The sequence below is a fragment of the Chlorocebus sabaeus genome, chromosome 8, assembly GCF_047675955.1.
Source record: "Chlorocebus sabaeus isolate Y175 chromosome 8, mChlSab1.0.hap1, whole genome shotgun sequence".
Classification (NCBI taxonomy): Eukaryota; Metazoa; Chordata; class Mammalia; order Primates; family Cercopithecidae; genus Chlorocebus; species Chlorocebus sabaeus.
The window spans coordinates 94,995,797-95,018,991 of record NC_132911.1 but is presented as its reverse complement, the minus strand read 5'-3'; the positions used below and the strand labels follow the sequence as shown (position 1 = coordinate 95,018,991).

Sequence of the window (23,195 nt, the reverse complement as noted above, 5' to 3'; positions counted from 1 at the left end):
TCCCTGTACTCATTGTGCAATTTATATTTGCACAATATTACCTCTGCACAGGCAATGGCCTAGCCTGAAATGCCTATCCACTAGTTCTTTATCTATTCTAAATGCCTCCCTAGCCTTCAAAGCACATTTCTAAGAAATGCTTCTTAAAATAACTTAACATTTATTATGGATTCTCCAAACACAATCACTGTGGTAGGCACCAAGGTTAAACCAGGGACAATCCCATTTACTGGAGATGCCTTCTTCTCACAGCATCCTGTGCAGCTTCACATCTACTTATCACAAGAATGCAACCGTTCTCTCTTTCTTGTTTGAAAGCCTTGGTTTACAAAACACACACACACACACACACACACACACACACACAAAATTATACTTATTAAGCACCTACTATATGCTACCTCCATTCAGCACCCACTACACCCACTGTACTAAGCACTGTTTATGCATTACCTCATGATCCCTAACCACATTTCTGTGGGATGGGTATTATTACTATTGCCATTTGACAGATAAGGAAGCTTAGCCTTGAAGAGGCAAGTAAGAGGACACAGGTGGCAAGTGGTAGGGCTGGACATCAAACCTAACTTGTCAGATTCCAGTCCTTATTATTCCACTTCTCCTGGGAACATGTGAGTTTCTCAAGGGTCAGGGTTCTGTATTCCCAGCCCTGGCATATAGCCTAACACATAGTTAGAAAAAAATTTAAAAGTTTCAGTGGAGAAATAAATGATGACAGAAGAAGCATCTTTAACATAAATGTCTTAAGTTCAGCTGAAGTAAATGGGGAATATCTAGGTTGGAAAAGCATAGGAAACATAGCCTAGACTTCTGGTTAAGGATCAGGAATAACACATATGAGTTCCCTGCCCATATCCTCTACTTGGCAGCTTTCTGAAATTGGCAGAATTACTTGATTTCTCATTTCCTGGGATTTCTTATAGGTGTCATGGGGTTATTTTGGACATTAATTGAGGTATTCCAGGTGACATATTTAGCAGAGCACGAGACGCACACTCAATACCAAATAAATTCTGGCTGCTGTTGCTTGTATTAGGTTGTAGTTTCTGAAAGAGAGATATGAAATAAGAGTAGCAGCACATCAGATGGTTTTGAGAGGAATCTGTCAGAGCACAGTTAAAAATGGCAACTTGTCCAAGGTGTTCAGAACATCGCCAGTGGAAAGCAGGATGTTTTGAAAACTGCTTCCAAGTAATCTGACATGCTGTACTCATTAAATGTCTCTTGAATATAACAATCCATTCCAGATGATAATGTGAACGATTCACAGACAGCTACATATGTGATCAAGATTATATATTTACTCCCATCTTGAGGACCAACATACATTTCTATCCTCATTTTCCCACCGATGAGCTCTCTTTTCTCTTTGTATTTAAGGTTCAGATGGTTTTAAGTTTCAAATTCCTGCTCAACCACTATTTTAATGTTCTCTTTGGCTACCTGGTTAGTTCTAGATTCTGGGCTTTTAAAAATCTTAACATTAGCCCTCCTTGGCAGCACCTTTGCCAGATTTTTCTTATGATACATAGAGGTGTCATATGTTGACAAACTAATTAAAGGAGGAGCTGGTATTCAAATCTAGATCTGATTTATCATCCTGTAGAAATAAAATATTTATCAGGTATTATCCCAAGCTCTCTCTCTATAATGATGAACAAAACCAAAATGGTTCTTGAATTCCTTGAGCTTAGTATTCAATGGTAGAGACAGACACCAACACCAAGTAAATCGATTACTACAAATTTTGCTAAATGCCATGAAGACTTCAAAACTTTCTGATGTAAACACCAACTCAACTTTGACAAAGACATTTCCATAGCAAGAGCATTGAGGTATTGAAAAACTGAACAACTTAAATCACTGTTTCTTATTCATAGAGAACTTTTATAGGCAACACACTAGGGCCCAATATACATGTAACTGAGTTGAGAATGATTTCTCTGATTAATTCTTCCACTTTTCTTTGTCTTAAGCACACATGAATATGTCTAGTACAAACATAATTTGTACATACTGATTCAAGAGGAAAACACTTCTAGCCTTCCTTTTAGTCTCCCAATTCACATGCAACATTTTACAGTACTTGGCAGTGTCAAAAACTCTGGTAAAGGACATTGTGAGAAAAATCGTAGTAGCTCCACACAACCATAGCTGACTTAGATCTTTTACTCTGGACTAGCTCTGTGGATACTGTCTATCAGGCTGTCTATCAGGATCCGCAGAGCTAGTTCAGAGTAAATACCTGACATCAGGTGATGTAAATACCTGGCATCAGGTGATGTGTAAATACCTGACATCAGGTGATGTGAACTCCGATGACTGTTTCCGGATTTCATTCTACAGGATTATAAATGAACTACGTAAAGTGGCTGTTGTAAAATCTGTATTTTGCTTCTTGGAAAGTAAACAGGCCAGTAATTTGAGCCTCTATGTCCTAAGCATGGGTTAGTATAGCTAAAATAACCTACATATTTTCTGGCCCATAAATATTGTATTATTCATTGTAACTCTTGATAAAAGCTCTCTACTTGGTATGAAGGATAGATTTATTTATCCATTCATTCATTTATTCATTCATATTTTTGATAATTAGAATCTGTTCTTTTATTTTTTGCCCTAGAAAGTAATAATACAATCTTTCTAGGTAGGCTGCATTCTTGGCTTCTTTCAATCTTAAATTTGTTTTGGACAAGATGCATCCTTAAAGGCAAAAAATAGTAAGAGACAAGGCCAATGGAAAAAAATATTTAAAATCGGCAACTCTAGGTAAAGTGTATACAAATGTTCATTGTATTATTCATTCAAGTTATGTGTTGTTTTCCAATGTCTCAAACTAAAAAGTTGGTGGGAAAAAAGTTGTCCTTGTTGAACCTCATCATGAACAACACATATAGTGAAGTTCATGAAAGGAAGTTTCACAATTACAGTTTTGAGAAAGATAACGTATCTCTGAACATAAGTAGTGATGATCTCATCCAGGAGTTAGAAATGTAAACTTACGAAACAACTAACAATGCTAGTAAGAATACATTATTAGCATTTACACACGCTCATAGATTGGCCCTGGGGAAGCTATGGGCTGTGAAAGGTGAAAGGCCTAATCCAGGCTCTGGAGATTCTTGGGGACATGGCATACTTGTATGCAGGAGCCTTTGTTCTGCTTACAGCGGAGTAAAATGAAAGACTTTCAGCATAGAGTCTAAGAAGCAGACTAACAGAGCAAACTCTAGAGTGTGCCTGAAGGCAGCCATAGTAAGAATTCTCCCCAGCATAGAGGCCATATTAAGATGTTTGTCATCTTCCAGTACTCCACAGTGGATTTATCCCTTCACCAACACCTCCTTTTCTTTTTTCACTATTAGCTATACTACACCTTTGTCACTAACAATTCATTAATTCATATATTCAACCAGTGAATATTCATTCAACTTTCTATATTCAACTTTTTGTCATGTGTAAGAAACCAAGTAGGCCTTGCTTACTAAGGTGTGTAAGACACAGCCATTGCCCTGTGGTACTCAGACAGCCCTAAACAGGGACAGCAGAGATTCCCAGCCCTGACTGCACATGAAAATCAACTAGAAATCTTCATAAAAATGTGGATGCTCAGGATCCTACGGCTATAAACTCTGATTTAGTAGGTCTACGGTAGGATAATCTGTATTTTTTAAAAGATTCTTTGGTAAATTTCGTGAGTGGTTGGTGATAAGATACACTGAGGCCAGGCACAGTGGCTTACGCTTGTAATCCCAGCACTTTGGGAGGCCAAGGCAGGCAGATCACCTGAGATCAGGAGTTCGAGACAAGCTCGGTCAACATGGTAAAAGCCCATCTCTACTATAAAAAAAAAAACAGGTGTGGTGGTGGCCACCTGTAATCCCAGCTACTCGAGAGGCCGAGGCAAGAGTATGGCTTGAACACGGGAGATGGAGGTTGCAGTGCATCAAGATCACCACCACTCTAGGCTGGGTGACAGAGCCAGATTCTGTCTCAGAAAAACAAAAAAAAAAAGATACAAAAAAAAAAAGATAGGTATAAGCATATTCACAACTCAGATCCTTTATTGGCACAAAGACTACTGGAGTATAATGATACCCTAAATCACTCGAACAACAGGACTTAGAATCAAACTCTTTAGAGATAGAGATGATATTAGAGGTCATATATCTAGTTCCCTACCAAAATCTTCCCACCCGCGTGCACACACACTCACAGCTAACAATGAGTCCTAGACTTCCCAGTATGCCTAACAGACTAGATAGGAGTCTATGGCTTCCGGGTTGATCAGGCTCCCAAATTTTGCAGGAGTCTCATACTTACCCATGTGCAAAAACAGAACTTCTATCTCTCCCCAACGAACCTACTTCTCCCTTAGTCTTCCCTATTTTTTTTTAAAAATCTGCTTCACACAGTTCTGTAGGCCAAAAAAGCCTGGAAATCTAAGTCTTATCACTTCTTTCTCCAAGATACATCTCCAATCCATCAATTTCCCTCCACTGCCACTATGATCATTATCTCTCAGCTGGTCTAGTACAAATAGCCCACTGCCTAATCTCACTTCCTTACCCTCTAATTCATTCTCTATGCAAATGTTATCTTTTCAAAATGTAAATTAGGACATACCACTCTTTTACTTAAAATTCCTCAAATGTGTCTCATCACACATTGAATAGAAGCCAAATTCCTAATATAAACTACATGATATTTTGTGATCTAATTCCCGCCTATCTCAACTCCTAGTCAATTAATACTTTCTAATCACACTGAACCATTTTTCAGTTCCTCAAATCAAAAAGTGATTGCCCGTTAATACACACTGTTCCCACTGGAACAGTTTCCTGGAAACACTCTTCCACAATTCTACCTGACCTTCTTTTCCTTTAGGTGTCATTTAAAATATCCTTTCCTCCGTGAGGACTTCCCTTATCCCAGATTTAAAGAAGGGCTTCCCTGATACTCTTCCTTGTAAAACCCATTGGTTATAGGCTGAATTGTGTTTCTGCCAAAATTCACATGTTGAAGTCCTAACATCCAGTGCCTCCGAAAGTCACCTTTTTTGGAAATAGGGCCTTTTCCAAGATGATCAAATTAAATGATACCTGATTTTAAACTTCTAGCCTCTACAACTGTGAAACAATAAATTTAATAAATTTCTCTTTTTTTTTTAGACAGAGTCTCACTCTGTTGCCCAGGTTGGAGGGCAGTGGCACAACATTGGTTCATTACAACCTCTGCCTCCCAGGTTCAAGTGATTCTCCTGTCTCAGTCTCCTGAGAAGCTGGGATTCAGGTGCCCACCACCACACCCAGCTAATTTTTGTATGTTTAGTAGAGATGGGATTTTACCCTATTGGCCAGGCTGGTCTCAAACTCCTGACCTCAGGTGATCCACCCCCTCGGCCTCCCAAAGTGCTGGGATTACAGGCATAAGCTACCACAGCCAGCCTAAATTTCTTATTTTAAGTCACCTAGTTGGTAGTACTTTGTTATGTCAGCCCTAGCAAACTAATATACCATTCTTTTATGTCATGTTAGTCACAATTCATGTTACATTTGTGTTTACTTATTTGTCTCCTTCACTAGATGATAATTTTCAGAATGGTAGAAACTGCAGCTGTTTTTATTAATTTATTTAAAATTATCCCCCAATATTATACTCTGCTAGCCCAAGGAAGGCCGAGGACTCACCAAGAGTAGAAAGGAATTCTGGTATTAAAAGCAAATGTTGGATAGTCTAGAACAGGTGTGGGAGAACTATGGTCCCTGGGCCAAATTTGGCCCACCTCCTGTTTTCATAAGACTTGTAAGCTAAGAAAGGTTTTCACATTTTTGAATGGTTGAAAAAGAAATCAAAATAAAATATTTCATGATACGTTAACATTATATGAAATTTAAATTCACAAGTAAAGTTTTATTAGAACACAGCTACACTCATTTACATATTATCTAGAGCTACATTCATGCTACAAAGGAGAGTCAAGTAGTAGTCACACAGATCACACTGTCTACAAAGCCTAAAATATTTACTATCTGGCCACTTAGAGAAAAAGGAGTTTGCTGAGCTCTGGTCTAGAACATGCCTTATGGGCTATGTGAACTGTCCTGGGATTCACAACTCCTGAGTGGCATAATGTTGCAGGTGCACATTCATGCATATTCAGTGTTCTAGAACACCATCATGATATAAACTAGCCAGCACATTCACCTTTTCTACACCAAGAATTCCACAACAGACTATTGACCAATTCTTCTTCTGAGAAGAATATAGTTCTGGTTTTATTATTAATATTGATGAACAAAAGGGATTTACTGATTAAAAACTTTCAACTTTCATGAAATGTTGCTAGAATGCATGCATTCTGATAAATTTAGGCATTTATGAATGTAAATAGAATGGGTGATGATGATTATTACAGATACTTATCCAAATTTGTCGATCCAAAATTTACAGCATACTATCCTATAAGCCAATCATAGGTACAAATCTAGTTAGTATTGACTGATTTAGATAAGAAAAAGGATAGGAATAGGTATTATGGTCATATTCGCACAAAAAGCATCATTTACCTTTGGCGGAGAAACAAATCGAACACATTCCAGCCATACGGTTATAAAGTGCTGCCCACATATTGCACATGTTTTTCCCTGAGAGATCATGCTCCTGACTTGTGGGTACCGTTCTATGCCATCCATTAGGAAAGGGTTATTTTCTGCTAGCTGATTCATTACAAATCTTGACGTTATTTCCTAAATTGAAAAAAAAATACAGTTCCTCAGATTGTTTTCAAAACTATTTTACATTACATTGATTTCCACTTCACTAGATAAAATGTATGGTTTATTATCTAGATTCTGTTAAATTAAGATTCTGCAGTGTATCTAATGAATTGTGTTGTAAATGACTGGCATTGCAAATAAGTTTGGTTTTCATCAATATAAGAATAATAAGTTTCTTACCTTGTCATATTTCTACATCTCTTACAAGTCATAATACATTTGCATTACACATTTTATAAAGTTAGACATAGTTTAGGTTTAAATCTGGCACCCCTTATTACAATAAGCAAAGACTCTACAAACATTCAGACTGGATTCAAAAATGAATTTTGTCATATTCGCTAAGGTCTAAATCCTAACAACTTAAACTGTGGTTCACAGAATGCATCACATGGGAGCTTATTAGATATGCGGAATGTCAGACACACTCCAGACCTACTGAATCAAAATCTGCAATTTAACTAGTTCCTCAGGTAATCTATATGCATATTGAAATTTGAGAAGCACTGGCCTAAATTCCTTGCTGCATTGAGAACCTGAATAGTGCCATCAAAAAAGCAATGATTTATATGAACCAAATATCTGAATTTAATCTTAGTTAAACCTATCTACCTAGATATGTTCAGAAAATTGACTTGCAATAATAGTAATAAAATACTAAATAATAAAGGGAAGAAGTAAGAAAATGGAAGTTGCCTTTCACTAGGGCTATCATCATCTTAATAAAAATATATTACATAATGCATAAAATTAAATCTTCACTGACCAAGCAAAGAGAATAAATAAACATTTGCCTGAATCCATTAAATGTTCTCCAGTTTGTGTCAGTAGCATGGAAGTCCTGTATAAATGTTACAAAAACACTGCTTGAAATTTCAATCATGTTTGGGGATGATTTATTTGGTACATTTTTTCCTGACATAAGTGAAAGATTTCCCAGTAGTATTGAAATAGTCCACATAAAGCTCTGATAGGAATTTTTGAAAATACATGTATACACACATAATCTTTCACACATTCACCCCAATTAAAGTCTTTAAAAACTGAAAACATAACAGCAAAATCTTATAAATTGCTGTGCCCATTTCCTATTACCCTATCCCTCCCAATTAATAAGCACCCGAGAAAGCTGCCTTTATACAGTAAACAGCTCTGAGCATGGATTCCTTATTTGTCTGATCCTTCAACAGCACAAACTCCTACCCGCTTAAGCTCATTCTCCTGGGTGGTTGCATGACTGAGGTCATGCTTTCACACTAATATTACCAGGGTGCTTAAATCAGATGTTTATTATCACCCTTTCTCCAACTACTTAAGCAGAGCATAGCTTGTGATTCTTAAAGAAATACTGATTTTATAGGTAGGCTTTTAGTTACATGAATTCAATGGCCAAGTCTTACTGCAAAGCTGTAGAAAACTCATGGACAAGGATTCACTACCCAAAATAGCAGATGATAGAAGCATTTGCTGAAATACAAAGGACCTAAAAATAGGTTCATATAGATCACTTTTTCCATTTATGATTTCTGGACCCAAACATGTTGGTTGCACTCAGTATATCTGACCGCTCTAGTCACCTATTATTTATATTTTTCTTTTACTTGTTGCCAATGTGTTACTTTGGAAGGATAACATACACCATTAAAATACAATGTTATTACTTGGAAATATGAGTATATATAAAATAAAATACTATTGGCATGACCAATGTATCTTTTAGGACATCTCTTAGAGATGCATTTAATGCAATTTTTGAGAATATACAATGGTCTAATTCCAGTGTTATTTAAAAGTCAAGAAATCTTTTATAGACCAAAATGGTCTATAAAAATATTTCAAAATACTCAAATTGCTCCTTTTAGATAGCTTATATGCTATTTTCTTAGAATATTTGGAAGTTAATTATATTATAATTCATCACAAATGAAATTAATTGTATATGTCCTATTTTTCCCTACATATTTTTGAGTTATTAAATTATACACATAAAATTATATAATATGAAAAATATAAAATGTAAAAACAAATATGAATCCTCGGGAGTGATGCATTTTGGAACTACTGTATAACCAGGTGTATGATGTGTATGATAAGCACTAAAACATAGCATCAAGAGCAAAAATTCAAAGTCAGAGACAAATACAAACATAGATGTAAATTCTGGCTCTATGACTTATCTGCTGTGTGATCACATTTGGGTGAACCCTTAACTTCCCTGATCTTGAATACCTCATCTGTAAAATTGGGATCTTTTCCAATACTATCACATAGAGTTTAGAGAATTAAATTACATAAAAATGGTAAACCATTTAGCCTGGCACCTACTAACGCAGTATATTCTGGCTAATTTTTCTATAATATAGTTATTAGCATTAAATTTTACTTCATAAATCTCTGAGGTGAGGTAAAGTTTTTAAAATCTTTACCAAGGCATAACCCATATCATAGTTCCTGGAATTCTTTGACACAGCAAGTAGTTTAATCAGTAACATTGACTAATTGCCCAGTAGAAATAACTCTTACTTTAAGTATAAATCAATTTAAGTCACTTTTCTGAGAAAAATTCCAGAGATACTCTTAAAACTACCCAAAGCATTTACATATTACAGGCAAAAATACCAACTTCCACTAAATGTATTGTAAAAATTAACGTTTGTGCTCCTGGACCCAACAGTTCTGAAAATTAGAACAATTTCTCTCTCATTCACAGCCCTCACAGACAAGGTTCTTGTCCTCGAAGGCTCTCTGTAAGACAGCTACCAGATTGGGTTAACTGCTAATTCAGCCTCCTCCACAAACCAGAACCTCCTCCAACCCAGGACGACCCTGTCTCTATTTCTCTCAGCTCCCTATATCCCCTTTCTGAACCAATATTGCAGTTGGGACTCTGGAACCCAACCGCTTCAGTTGGCATCATTGTTCCAACATTTAGTAGCTCTGTGACCTCACATAAGTTATTTGACCTCCCTGGATCTCCATTACTTTATCTATTAAAAAGTGGTCAATAATAATACCTATCTTTTTAGGGTTAGTAGAGGACTAAATTAGTTTATTCCTGTGTAAGTGCTTAGAACAGTACCTTGTCCATAATAAGCATAAAATAAGTGTTAGCCACTATTATTATACGAAATGACTGATGAAAGGAGAAAAAATAAGTTATAAAGGAGTAAAAAATTAAATACAACAGTTACTCAAATCATTTAAAATTCAATTTCAAATGAGATGTTTTTCTGTTACAGAAGAGTAGGAAATAATGCTGTTTGTGAAAATATTCTGTGAAAGGGAATCTGAAAAAAGTAAATCAAACTATACAAGATGTCAGTTCTTTGGGGCAGCAGTTACATTTTTAGGGATAATATGCACAGGAACTAGAAATTTACTATGAGAATGGTTACTGTCACTTTGCGTTTTGTTGTTGTTGCTTTTTGACTGTGGGGAGTTTCTGGAGACAGGATCTTTCTCTGTTGCCCAGGCTGGAGTGGAGTAGCAGGAACCCGACTCATTGCAGACTCAACCTACTGGGCTCACTGGATCCTCTCACCTCAGCCTCCTGAGTAGTTGAGACCACAGGCACACACCGCCATGCCTGGCTAAGATTTTTAAAATTTTGTAGAGATGGGGTCTCACTCTGTTGGCCAGGCTGGTCTCAAACTCCTGGGCTCAAGCGATCCTCCTGCCATGACCTCTCAAAGTGCTGGGGCTTCAGGCATGAGACACTGTGCCCAGCCTTGTATCTTTGTTTATAAAGGCTGAAAGGCCAGAATATTATTAATAATTTAAACATCCAACAGTGGGGAAATAGTGAAAAATATTACGATATTATCATATACAGAATACGATGTATTTATCAAAAAAGATGTCATGGTCTGGTTTCATTTTGTTTTGTTTTACTGATTGGAAAGCTATTCACAATAACTGAGTGGAAAAACAACTCTATATAGTGTATAGAGTTTGAACTCATCTTTATCTTTAATTACAAAAATATTCTGAAAGCATAAAAAATTCTAAAAGAATAAATGTCATAGAGAAGAGTATTAATTTGATTTCTTTGTTTTGTTTTGTTTTTTTAGACAGAATCTCGCTCTGTTGCTGAGGCTGGAGTGCAGTGGCGTGATCTCGGGTTCACGCCATTCTCCTGCCTCGGCCTCCGGAGTAGCTGGGACTACAGGCGCCTGCCACCGTGCCTGGCTAATTTTTCTGTATTTTTAGTACAAACGGGGTTTCACCATGTTAGCCAGGATGGCCTCGATCTCCTGACCTGGTGATCTACCCGCCTCAGCCTCCCAAAGTGCTGGGATTACAGGTGTGAGCCACCGTGCCCAGCCTGATTTCTTAGTATTTTTATTAACTTCTATTGGCTTTTTTCCCTTCAATGTCTCTAAAGGAACTTGTATTACTTTTGTAATAAGAGACTTTTTAAAATATAAAGTTTTTAAAATTTCAGTATAAGAAATTTTGATTTTCTTCATTGCTCATCTGTATTTTATTGTTTTCTGTAATAAACAGGTATTATTAATACAATAATTTAAGAAAAAGTAAGCCACTGGACAAGATTGGTTGTTTCCTGCAGCCAGGAAAGTTGATCCCATACAAATCCTAAAAGTCTTAATGACAATCCTGCACATTAGCTACAGATCCAAATGGATCTCAGAAATCTAAATTCATGATGGAGAATCACAGTCAAACGTGGAAGGATCTATGTTCTCTGACTTGGCTATTCAAAGAGTCCTCTAATATGCTTTCCTGTTCCTTCTTTTAATACCATTAACTTGTTTTGCTGAAGTGAACATAGTTTCTGGATCATATTCATTCATCCACTAGGGATAGAGACAAGTAAAAAGGGAGGGAAAGAGGTAAAGACTCCACTAAGAACAAATCAATACATCTTTAAATAACACTGAAAAAGCTAAAGTGAAAATAAATTTCTCTCTTTTATTCATCCTACAAAATATTTCCATTTCTCTGAATTACGTCACTCTGGGAATCAGAGTGACTTAGGATTTCATTGGATTCTATAAGCAAGTCAAAAAGATTATGTATAGGATCCACATTGCCAATGGACTAGGATTACATTAATCATTTGCTGGCTTGGCAAGAATGTTTTAAAAGAAAACGCTTTAAAATTTAAATTGTGGCTTTAGTTTGAAGACTTAAGTGAATGAGGTAAGCCTTTACCTGTAGACTCCAGATGTTCTCCCGTTGTGTAGAAATCACTGGCTGCTTCAGGAACAGTGGGTTTCCCTCACAGTAGAATTCCCTCAGCTTCAGATCCTGAAACTTTTCAAATAAAATAAAAACCTTATTGCACAACAAAATAATGAAACTACCTCTAAAACTACATCTTTAATATAATTAAACTGAAATTACTTTATTTAGGACTAAAACTCCACAGTAAATACTAATGTGGATTTAAGTCATAAATAAAGTAATTTAGGGGCACCCTGGGGTATACTCTACTTATCAGAAGCATAAGAATTTTAATAGTGTCATGAATGGCCATGACCTTAGGGGTCACTGGTCATATCCCCATCCTGAACAATTGAGAAAACTTGTTTAGGGTTATAGAACTGGTTAGCAATAGAACAAGCATTAATAAATTGAGTGCTGGGAACATTTTGCAAATATATTTATCAGAAAACCAAGCTTAACAAAAAATAACATCCTAACAGACACCAACCTCTAGATCTCAAAGACTGCCTTATGATCCATTTGTTAAATGAGGAAAGTAAAAGAAATATAAGAACATCAAAATGTTCACATTATAACTTACTAGGGACCTTGAAAATACTACTAAAAATACAAAAATTAGCCGGGTGTGGTCGTGCATGCCCATAATCCCAGCTACTAGGGAATCTGAGGCAGGAGAATCCTTTGAACCCAGAGGCGGAGGTTGCACTGAGCCGAGATTGTGCCACTGCACTCCAGCCTGGGCGACAGAGTGAGATTCTGTCTCACAAAAAAACAAAAACAAAAACAAACAAACAAAAACAGATGGAGGATATACAGTTTACAAGGATATTTAAACTTCTATGGAGAAAGTCTAAATCCAATTGCACTCTACAACTTCAGTAGAAAAAGAAAAGATTAAGAAGAGAATAAGAAGAGACAAGACAATGTCTTATTCTCTTACAGAATATTTTGTCTTGCCTCCCAAAAACCCATGTAGCTTTCACAGTTAACCTAATTTAGGGAGTTATTTCTCTGAACCTAAATTTCAGCTGTAAAATGGGGACATATGACCTATCTTAAGTAGCATGCTGGTAAACCAGGTCCTTGAAATAAAGAAATAAAAAGCCTCAATTTGCAGTGAGTGTTGACCCCACAGTGTAAATCGTCCTGCTATAGCTGATTCACTGAACACAGAGTTTGGGAAGGGATGTGCAAAATTAGCTCTTGCAAGCCTGGGTGAGGTGGCTCCACACCACTGCATCTCACAACATTTATAGGGAATTTAGAGATATTTCCATAATTTGAGCCCAGAATTTGAAACATAGCAAGCATGCAACAAATGAAAAATAACTGATTTTAAACATCTGGGATATCACATCATTAGGTTTCAAAAGTACAGGAAAGTTTACACAACACAGGCAGATGTTTAAATAAAATACAAAACTCAAGTCTATGTTGGTATCACCTTGAGTCCTGGTCTCAAAACAGACATTCTAACTTTCTTAATTCAGTTTCCTATGTTAACCATCTCAAGGGCACAACCTAGAGAGTTGAACCCAATGGCAGTTCTAAGTCAGTACTCGGTGTGCTGAAATGAGAAGGGTTATTCCTTGTGCTTCATTCTATATAACCACCATTCTTCCCTCTTTTGTCCTGAAGGATATCATTCCATAATTTATACTAAACTCCAAGGCCTCTAAGAAAAAAACCAATACAGAGAGATTAATGAAGAGGAGAAAGAAGGAATAAGTAAAACAGAAATGAGCAGGTGAAGGACACAGAATGATCTTAGAATATCAATATATTTTAATTATTTTGTCCTTTGTGACCAGAGGAAAAGGCATTTAAGTGAACCCCTGGATAAGTTTGAAGACACTGGATGGTTGAAGGAATCAGACATAGTCCTTTCAATTGTTTGAAGCAGAGAATAAGATAATATGTCAGTTGAGTTTGGAAGCAGGATATCAGCGTGAATGGAGACAGGAAGAAAGCAGTGAAGGTTTGAAATGTCCCACAGTTTTCAGTAAAGGAACCTGGACAGAACCACATAAATACATTATACAGAAGTGCTGAGAGAACCACTGTAATCTACATATTAGTGGTGGCCCCTGTCTGCACAATTATGTGCTTCGCTTTAGCATTCAGCTTCCCAGATCCAACATAAAGAGTTTGCAGCATAAGTATGTCAGAAAGTAGAAGAATGAGCAAGTTGTGTGTACTAAATATTAAAGGGCAGGACTGCTCCTTTCAGTCCAGACTGGTTACAGAAAGGAATAACAATACCAGCTCTGATGGACTAGGAGAAAAGAAGATGTGGCAAGACATGAAGTCTCAATGACTTTGACTTAATGACTCATTGAGTGACTTCATGTCATTGAGTCATTAAGTAAAAGATATGGATATAAAGCAATACAGCTTGAACATAGAAGGAACCAGTGGTCAAATTGCCATTACCAGACCTTAATTCTTCAAATTTAGAGCATGTGAAGGTGACGTCAAGATCTACATTTGACTGTAGATATGGTTTGCTAAAGTGAAGACTGACGAAGCTCCTTAAAATGAAGGATTCAAGGAACTTTGAGGCTAAGATGTCTGTGTCAACTGCCTTCTTGAGTAATGGTCTCAAATATTTGGCTGTCCAATGGACGTCTCCAGCTGGAAGTTCCACAGGCACCTAAAGTTCTAAATTCTAAGCCTAAACACAGGTTTCCCCCCAAATTATGCTTTTTCCTTTTTCTCCTCACCCACTTTGAGTCTCTCACCATGTCCTGTCAATTCTACCTTCTTAAGGAAAAAGAAGGCCTTCTTCTCCAGACTTGGAAACCTCTATTTACACCTTCCATCCCATCCACCTCCTCACCACCCCCACACAATCTTCTCCTACTCCTGGCCGGACCCACTACCCACCCCACCTTTATTGGAGGCCTTTGTCTTATGTGAGTTATTGCAATAGTACTTGAATTCATCTCAGTGCAAACTTTTGCAGAAGAAATGGTTTTCTGAAAGGAAAATCTGGTCATATAACCAACCTTGCTTAAAACCTTTCAAGGTTCTCTTTTGTCCATAGGATAAATTCAAAGCCCTCACATATCATACTTGGCTCTCCTTGGCTGACTCTCCAATGATATATCCTAATAAGCACCATCTTTACCCTTTTAAGCTTTCAGAGGTACTTAGAGATCTCATGACAGGCCTGTGTCTTATCTCACAGTTATGACTCATGCCATACCCTTTTAACTCATCCTACACCTGGATCATCTCTTCAAAACTAAAAGGTCACCCCTCTAAGCTTCTCCAACCTCTATCAAATGTTTCCTTGTCTCCTCATTGGGCCTGGTATATAAATGAATCACATTACCTATAAATACTCTGAGACAATCATTGTTGAAAAGTCTATCTTCATCTATCAGGCTTTGGTCTCTTTAAAAACTATGACTTATGTGACTAATGCAAGCTCAAAATTCAATGCCTAGTACAGAGCTGATGTTCAATAAATGATTTATGAACAAACAAACATCTTCTCAGAAACCCCAGACACATTCGCTTCTCCCTGCACACTCAAGATTTGCAAAAGCCTTCTTCTCCAGACTTGGTAAATTTTTACAATTGTTCCCACAAAGCCCCAGGCCTCAGGAAGAATATATAAATTTAGCAAGTCCTTCTGTTGCTTCAGACTAGCCCAAAGTAATGAGGGAGATCAGAAGGGGGCTAGATTAGCAGGAGCATTTATAAAGTAAACTGGGGGCGAGGGAGGAAGCTGAGATTTCACATGGACTCAAAAATAGAACAAATAAGTACAGTATGACAAATTCCTGTGCACTCTTCAAAGCATCTCAAAATTCACAAGTTACTCTTTAATGAGAACTGGGATTCCTAAATAGGCTTAAGGTCGAGTTTCGGGGAGGGAGGATAAGATTCAAGTGTGGGAGCTAAGGCATCCAAAACTTAGATTTAATTAATAACTCTAAGAAAGGATATGAATACTATTTGTGACCAATGGGAAATTCAAGAAACCGTATGATAAGTTTGATATCTAATCAGAATTGTGGAGCAATTAGGCTGATGATATCATTTGAACACAAGAAAGCCAAAAAAACTGTACTGGGAACCCCTCTCTCACACACCCTGCATGAAAAGGAGGGAAAATAGTCAGAAAGTTACCTAGAGTCATAATCCTTCAGTATCTGCTGAATACTTGTCCCAAGAGAAGATCCTTAGAGGGAGTTGAAGAGAAGAGGCTAAGAGCCAAGCCTGGGGGGAAATAGATAACTAAACTCCCAGGCTATAAACACACACACACACACACACACACAGAGAGAGAGAGAGAGAGAGAGAGAGAGAGAGAGAGAGAGATGCTGAGACCTTCCTCATTCTAGTCAGGGAGAAGCAGTTGAAGGCCCCCAAGTCCAGGCCCTGCCCCGCCCAGTACCCTGGGCCTTAAAGCCGAAGGGAGAGTCCTCTTCAGGCTTTTCCATTTAAACATCAGCATAGAAATAACTGATCTGGGAGGGCTTATTTGTGTCACCGCACAGTCCCCACCTCATGCCTGCTTTAGACCCCATTTCTGCCCTTGAACTACCTGAGAACCAGTAGCCCGAAGAGGCCTCTACTTCCACCCTGCCTGTGTGTGCCAACCCTAACCATGCAATTGCTTTACAATGCAAATCACACCACTTCACTCCCCCACTTACAACCACCCAGTGGTTTCTCATCTCACTCAAAATGAAATGCACACTCCTCACCCTGGCTTACAGGACTTGGTTATGATTTGGATTCTGCACTATCTCTTCAGCCTCATCTCCCTGTACTTGCTCTCTCACTCTTTCTCCACTTCTGTCTGTCTCTTTCCACTGTGGTAACATTGGCTTTCTTCCCAAGCATTCTCCACCTTGGGACCTTTGCATTTCCCTTTCTTGGAACAATTTGGTATCAGTTTTGTCCGTATCATAAAACATCACAACAAAATGGAGTAAGATCTTTTTTTTTTTTTTTTGAGACGGAGTCTCGCTCTGTCGCCCAGGCTGGAGTGCAGTGGCGCAATCTCGGCTCACTGCAAGCTCCGCCTCCCGGGTTCACGCCATTCTTCTGCCTCAGCCTCCCGAGGAGCTGGGACCACAGGTGCCCGCCACTGCGCCCGGCTAATTTTTTCTATTTTTTTAGTAGAGACGGGGTTTCACCATGGTCTCGATCTCCTAACCTTGTGATCCGCCCACCTCGGCCTCCCAAAGTGCTGGGATTACAGGCGTGAGCCACCGCGCCCGGCCTTAGTGGTTTGAGAAGGGACGTGCTTATGACCCAAAGATTCAATAACCAGAAAGTTTTCTTTGTTGCTCCAAAGCAACATGAAGACCTTCTCAAATGTGTGTGAGGTATGCACCTTAACTGATGAAAATTACTCATGACACAGCAGCTGAAAGACAGTAAGAAAGAAAGAAGAATTTGAAGGATACATTCTTTTAGCCTGTCAAAACACAAAGAATAAAAATTAGAACAGCAACTGCCCCCACGCAAATAAGATTGGGGAATCTGGAAACAAATTAGCAATGTCATTTAAAAGGCTGAAAGTTATTCTTGCTCTTTGAGTAATTCTTATAGGAATTTCTCCAAAAGAAACATTTAAAAGAGACAAATGTTTGTACATAAAAGATATTTCTCAGAATTATTTAAATTGGCTGGGGGGGATGGGCAGGTGAGGTTTTACTCCGTCACCCAGGCTGAAGTGCAGTGGTATGATCTCAGCTCACTGCAGCCTCTACCTCCTGGGCTCAAGCTATTCTCCCATCTCAGTCTCCCAAGTAGCTATAGGCACGTGACACCCTACCCAGCTAATTTTTGGTATTTTTGGCAGACACGGGGTTTCACCATATTGCCCAGGTCTTGAACTCCTGAGCTCAAGTGATTCATCCAATTCGACCTCCGAAAGTGCTGAGGTTACAGGTCTGAGCCACATGCCAAGCCTAATTTTTTTTTTTTTAAAAACTCTTTTCTATGTTAAAAAAATGAATGGTAAATTATGTTATCATATGCCTGAATCCTCTGATATTTAACCTTCTCATTTCACATATCTTACAAAACCTTTCTGGGTCATTCTTGCCACCAGGCTTCCTTGCCTCTGTGGTGCTGTTGGCAGAGTTACACCTCAGGGCAGACAAGAATCGCCATAAATTCATCATCACCAACTTCAAGTATACCCTCAGTGGTTGCCAACAATTCCAATCTAGTTAACATGCTCTTCTAACTAAATATTACTTGCCAACTCATAATTCTTTGCCCAGCCATAAAATAGTGCTCCCCAGAGCCCACTACATTCTCTTTTCACTTTATCTTCTTTTTTTTTTTTTTTTTTTTTACCCATATTCATCAAATTGATTAAATCTCTATGGCAAAAACTCTGGTTCCACACTCAATAGGCAACTACATACTCAAAATATTCACATGTCAAACTCACTGTTTCCAGGATTGAACTCATGATCCGCCCTCCTAAATTTTGGTCTTTAGTCTTCTTATAGTATTGTCTATCTCAGCCCATAGAAAACATACTAATTCCATCACCATTTTCAAATTTACCTGTTAAATATCTATTAAATATGTTCAGGTCTTTCCCCCTTTCCTGCCACTACCTTAGGCCAAGTTATCTTCATTTCTTATTTGACTTCAGCAAAAGTCTACAGAAATCCACCCACATACCCTCTGGCCTCTCTCTAGTATGTCTGCCATTCTTCAGATGGAAAGATCTTTTCAAAATAAATCTGATTATCTCACCACCTACATAAAACTCTTTGAGATTTCCATTGTCCTTGAAGTTCAAAATCCTTAGCAAGCCCTACATTCCTGGGCCACAGCCTGCTCCCATACAATCTGTGAGCCCCAGTTACACTGAATTTCTTCCAGTTTTCTGAACATTCATGTTCCCTCTCATCCTAGGGCCTTTCCGCATGCTATTCCCTCTGTCTGGAATGTATCTTTCCCCTTTACCTCACTGATTGTTATTCATTCTTCAGCTGTCAGCTTGTGTCACCTCCTCCAGGAAGCCTTCCCCAGTTTACTTATTTAGTCAGGCTCCTGTTGTCTATCATGGATCTATGTTCCTTTCGTTTAGTGTGCTGATTTCAGTTTGTAATTATACATTTAAAATGTTAATTATTTGGTAATAATTGTTTCTCTACACATGACAGCTCAGAAAGAGCAGACCCTCTATGGTTTCCTTATCATTCTATCTCCAGTTCCTAATGCAAAGCTTAAACATATAATGCAAAATGTATAGATTTAGAAAGATGGACTTGGGAGTCAAACTGCCTTGTTTGGATTTCAACTCCATACTTACTAGCTGTGAGAACTTGAGCCATATTACTAAACCTTTTTAAGTAAAATGGGAATAAGAATTACAAGTTCCTCATAATGGTTAATATGATTGTTAAATGATATAATCCATACAAAGTACTTAGAACAGTTCCTGTGGCATAGTAAATAATTAGTATTAGCTGTTATTATCACAGTAGGTAGTCAACAGTTTCAACCATTAATAATTTAAACATGTATCATTTATTTTCTATTTTGTGTTACAACGTTTTAGTAAATATTAAGATTAAATATCCTATGCCCCTTAAAATTTATTAAAAATTTAAAAGGTAATAAATTTAATGATGTTTACAAGAGATTTTTAATGACAAAATTGTCCTGATATGATACTGAGTAAAGTAAGCAGTATGCAAAACTTTTTTAAAAATATCTTTTAAATCATAAATATTAAAACAAAACATAGAAATATGCTAAAATATTAACAGTTGTCAATGGGTTGTATAGTTGTAATTTATTTTATGCACTTTTGTATTTTCCTAAATTTTCAGAAAACTATTTTTATAAGCAAAAGAAATACTAGAAAACCCTTTCTTCACGTAAACGTCGGAAAATAGACCAAAAATAGGCCCCCTAAAGTGAAGGAAAATGTGCTTGTCAATAACAAAGCTGATAGTCTTTTATTTTTTCATATTTTATGTAAAAAATCATCATCATTCTTTCTTCTTAGGTGAGTTCATGCTAAAGAGTAAGACAAAAATCCCCATTTTGGGCCTCCAATGACTATCTTTAAAGTCTGTATTCTGCTTTTTAACAATCTAGTTACATCCCCTGAACTTACCTTATTTTAAACACTCCCTTCTCGTGAGGACCATTGCTGCCAAGTTAAATCGTATGCCTAATTCCATTCACCAATTGCTTCTTTCTCCTACTGATGTTTCTAAGGTACTCCTCTTCCTATTAACTCTTTGCATTATCTAAACCCTACAATGTCTCTTAAGTTTTGCCAGTTTATTTGTATGAGTCTTTCTCTTTTCCTTCTAAATAATATCCTAGTCATATAAATTGTCTTTGTGTAATTGTCCTACACAACTAAAGCAATAAATCTATCTGACCACTTAGTTTGCATGTATGTTATGTCAGTTCCACATGTTGTATCTCTGATATCTAAACACGCCACAATATTATAATGAAATTTCTCTATATGTGTATGACAAAAGATGAATGACTTCAATATTTTCTCTCCCCCACTAAGTAATTAGGAGGGGAATGAGGGAGGATGGAATTTTAATTCCACCTTGCCTTGGTTTCATCACACATTTATATTTCACTTTTCATAGCCCAAATGTGTTCATAATTTGCCCAGCAATGACTCTTCAGTTATATAATTATTATCTCTGATAACAACTTTATTTCTAAATCATTTATACAAAAAACTTCTAGCAATTCTCATCTTTTTTTCTCCACATATTTTCTTTAAAATAATGATAAATTGTTCTACTCTTGAATCTTAATTCATTGTCTTCAGCATTGGCATATGAATCACCACAAAAATGTCTCAAATAGTCATACTCAGATACTATACAATAAAGATTTTAGAAAATAGCCCCTCTGGACAGTTCCAATGGGCTTATTTGCTTCACAACTGGGCAACAGCTTTTGACTGATTCCAGAGTATTTTTCTTAGAGGTATTTTATTTTATTTTCTTCTCTTGTCCTTTCGCTTTCTACACAATTATCCTTGTTTTCTCTCAGTTATTTTGTTCTTCATTCTTTCCCCACTTCCATCTCTCACTGTCATTCTCTTTAGCCCCCTTGTTATGAATACCTAAGACATCAGAACATAACATCCACAGGTTGTGTAGATTCTTTGCCCTATATCAGACCCTCATTCCCTCTAAACTCCTGTGCATTCTCCCAGTCCCTCTTTATTTTCCCTGCCTTCATCTTTCCATATATTTTCTGAAGCTTTTCCCTCAGTCTACAAAGCTCAAAAAGAAAATAATGATAGAGTACATTTTGTGTTGTTGGTGCACCGTGGTAACTTTAAGATATATCCACAAATTATTTGTTACTGCTCCTTTAAGAAGTAGAGCCTAATTCTCCTCCCCTTGAGTGTGTACTGGACTCAGTGACTCACTTCTAATGAATAGAATAAAGCAGAAGTGATGTGTACAACTTCAGTGATTGGACCATAAAAGGCATTGCAATTCCTGCTTATTCTCTCTTCTTTGTGAGTCACTCACTCTGGAGGAAGCCAGCTGCCATGATGTAAGAATATTCAGGTAGCTCTGTCGAGAAGCCCACATTGTAAGAATCTGGGGTTTTCTGCCAAAAGCCATGTGAGTAAGCCATCCTGGAAGCAGATCCTCCAGCTCCAGTCAAGCCTTCAGATGACTGCAATTCCAGCTGACAACTTGATTACAACTCACGAGAGACCCTGAGCTAGAACCATCCAGTTCAGACACTCTCAGATTCCTAATCCTCAGAACCTGTGTGAAGTAACAAATCTCTGATGCTTTAAGCAGCTCAGTTTTGGGGTAATGTGTTACACAGCAACAAGTAACTAATATATAATAGAGAGTTTCTATTTTACTAAAGCAAATCAATAAATATATTAATAAATCCTGACACCTACTAAGAACAGGATACTAAGCTAAAAATAATGAAAAAGTTGAACGAAGTAGAAGACTGGTTCCTGCTTTCAAAAGCTTAACATTCTGTTGGAAACAGAAAATCCTAGTTTCAAGCTGTAGACCTACACATACCACATTGCATTGTAATATCCCAATTTACAATTCAACGTTACTTTTTACAAGACCATCTCACATTGTCTTTGAATCCCTTCAGAAGAATGATTTTTTATTCTTTGTATCTCCTGATCTAGTATAAGTTTAATACATAAATGTGGTTCAATAAATATTTTTCAACAAATGCTCAGTTATCCATACCAAAAAATAATATTTATCAATAAAAGGTAGTGAATGCCTAGGGTCAAAAGACCAATGCAGATAATAAGGGTATCTTTAGAAGGAATGTTTGCTATACAAATGGTAGATCAGGAAAAAACAAAGTGGGTAGTAGCTTAAAATATCTTGAGCATTATGTTTGATATGTTATGAATCTGTATCTCTGCCCAAATCTCATGTAGAATTGTAATCCCCAGTGTTGGAGGTGGGACTTGGTGGGAGGTGATTGGATCATGGAGATGTTTCTCATGAATGGTTTAGCAACATCTCCCTTGGTGCTTTTCTCATGATGGTGAGTTCTCAGGACATTTGGTTGTTTAAAAATATGTTGCACCTTCCCTCTTGCTCTTTCTCTCTTGCTTCTGCTCCTGCCATGTGAGACAACCGCTCCCCCTTTGCCTTCCACCACAATTGAAAGCTTTCTGAGGCCTCTCCAGAAGCAGAAGCACTATGCTTCCTGTACACCCTGCTCAACTGCAAGTCAATAAAACTGCTTTTCTTTATAAATTACCCTGGTTCAGGTATTTATTTATAGCAATGCAAGAACGGCTTAATACAATGTTTAAGTGCAATGACTTTGGAGTTAACTAGACGTGGGTTCCAATCCTAGTTCTTATTTAATCCTCAGTGAAGAGGATATTGTTAGCTTCTGTTTACAGATGCAGAATGTAAAATCTAGGTGAATTAGCAGAACTCTGTCAAGTTTACATGGGGAAAATGTTTCATCTGAACCTCAAAAGTCAAGGAGAAATCATACAGAAGAAGAAAGAGCATTCAGGGTAGTGAAAATCCTGTACGAATGAACATCCAGGAATGAAACTGCAATGGCCCCCTGCCAATCTTGTCCCAGGGTCACCTCTCAGTTACTCCTGCTTCCTAGGGACACGAATTAAGGAAAGATCTGTTGCTAGAAGCCAGTTCCTAAGGTCCCTTCAAATAATGTGAAAGGACTCAGCTGCCA

The 23,195-nt window shown here is 37.4% G+C and overlaps 1 protein-coding gene across 1 annotated transcript in view; it reads right to left on the bottom strand.

Annotated features, from left to right (window-relative positions):
- Nucleotides 1–23,195, bottom strand: part of LRRC69 (leucine rich repeat containing 69) — a 129,789-nt gene that overhangs the window by 15,445 nt on the left and 91,149 nt on the right. Inside the window, exons 7-8 of the mRNA XM_008001060.3 lie at nucleotides 11,976–12,077; nucleotides 6,591–6,770 (exon numbers count right to left, since the gene is read on the bottom strand). Coding sequence (XP_007999251.2) covers nucleotides 6,591–6,770; nucleotides 11,976–12,077 — 282 coding nt within the window. The remainder of the gene's footprint in view (nucleotides 1–6,590; nucleotides 6,771–11,975; nucleotides 12,078–23,195) is intronic.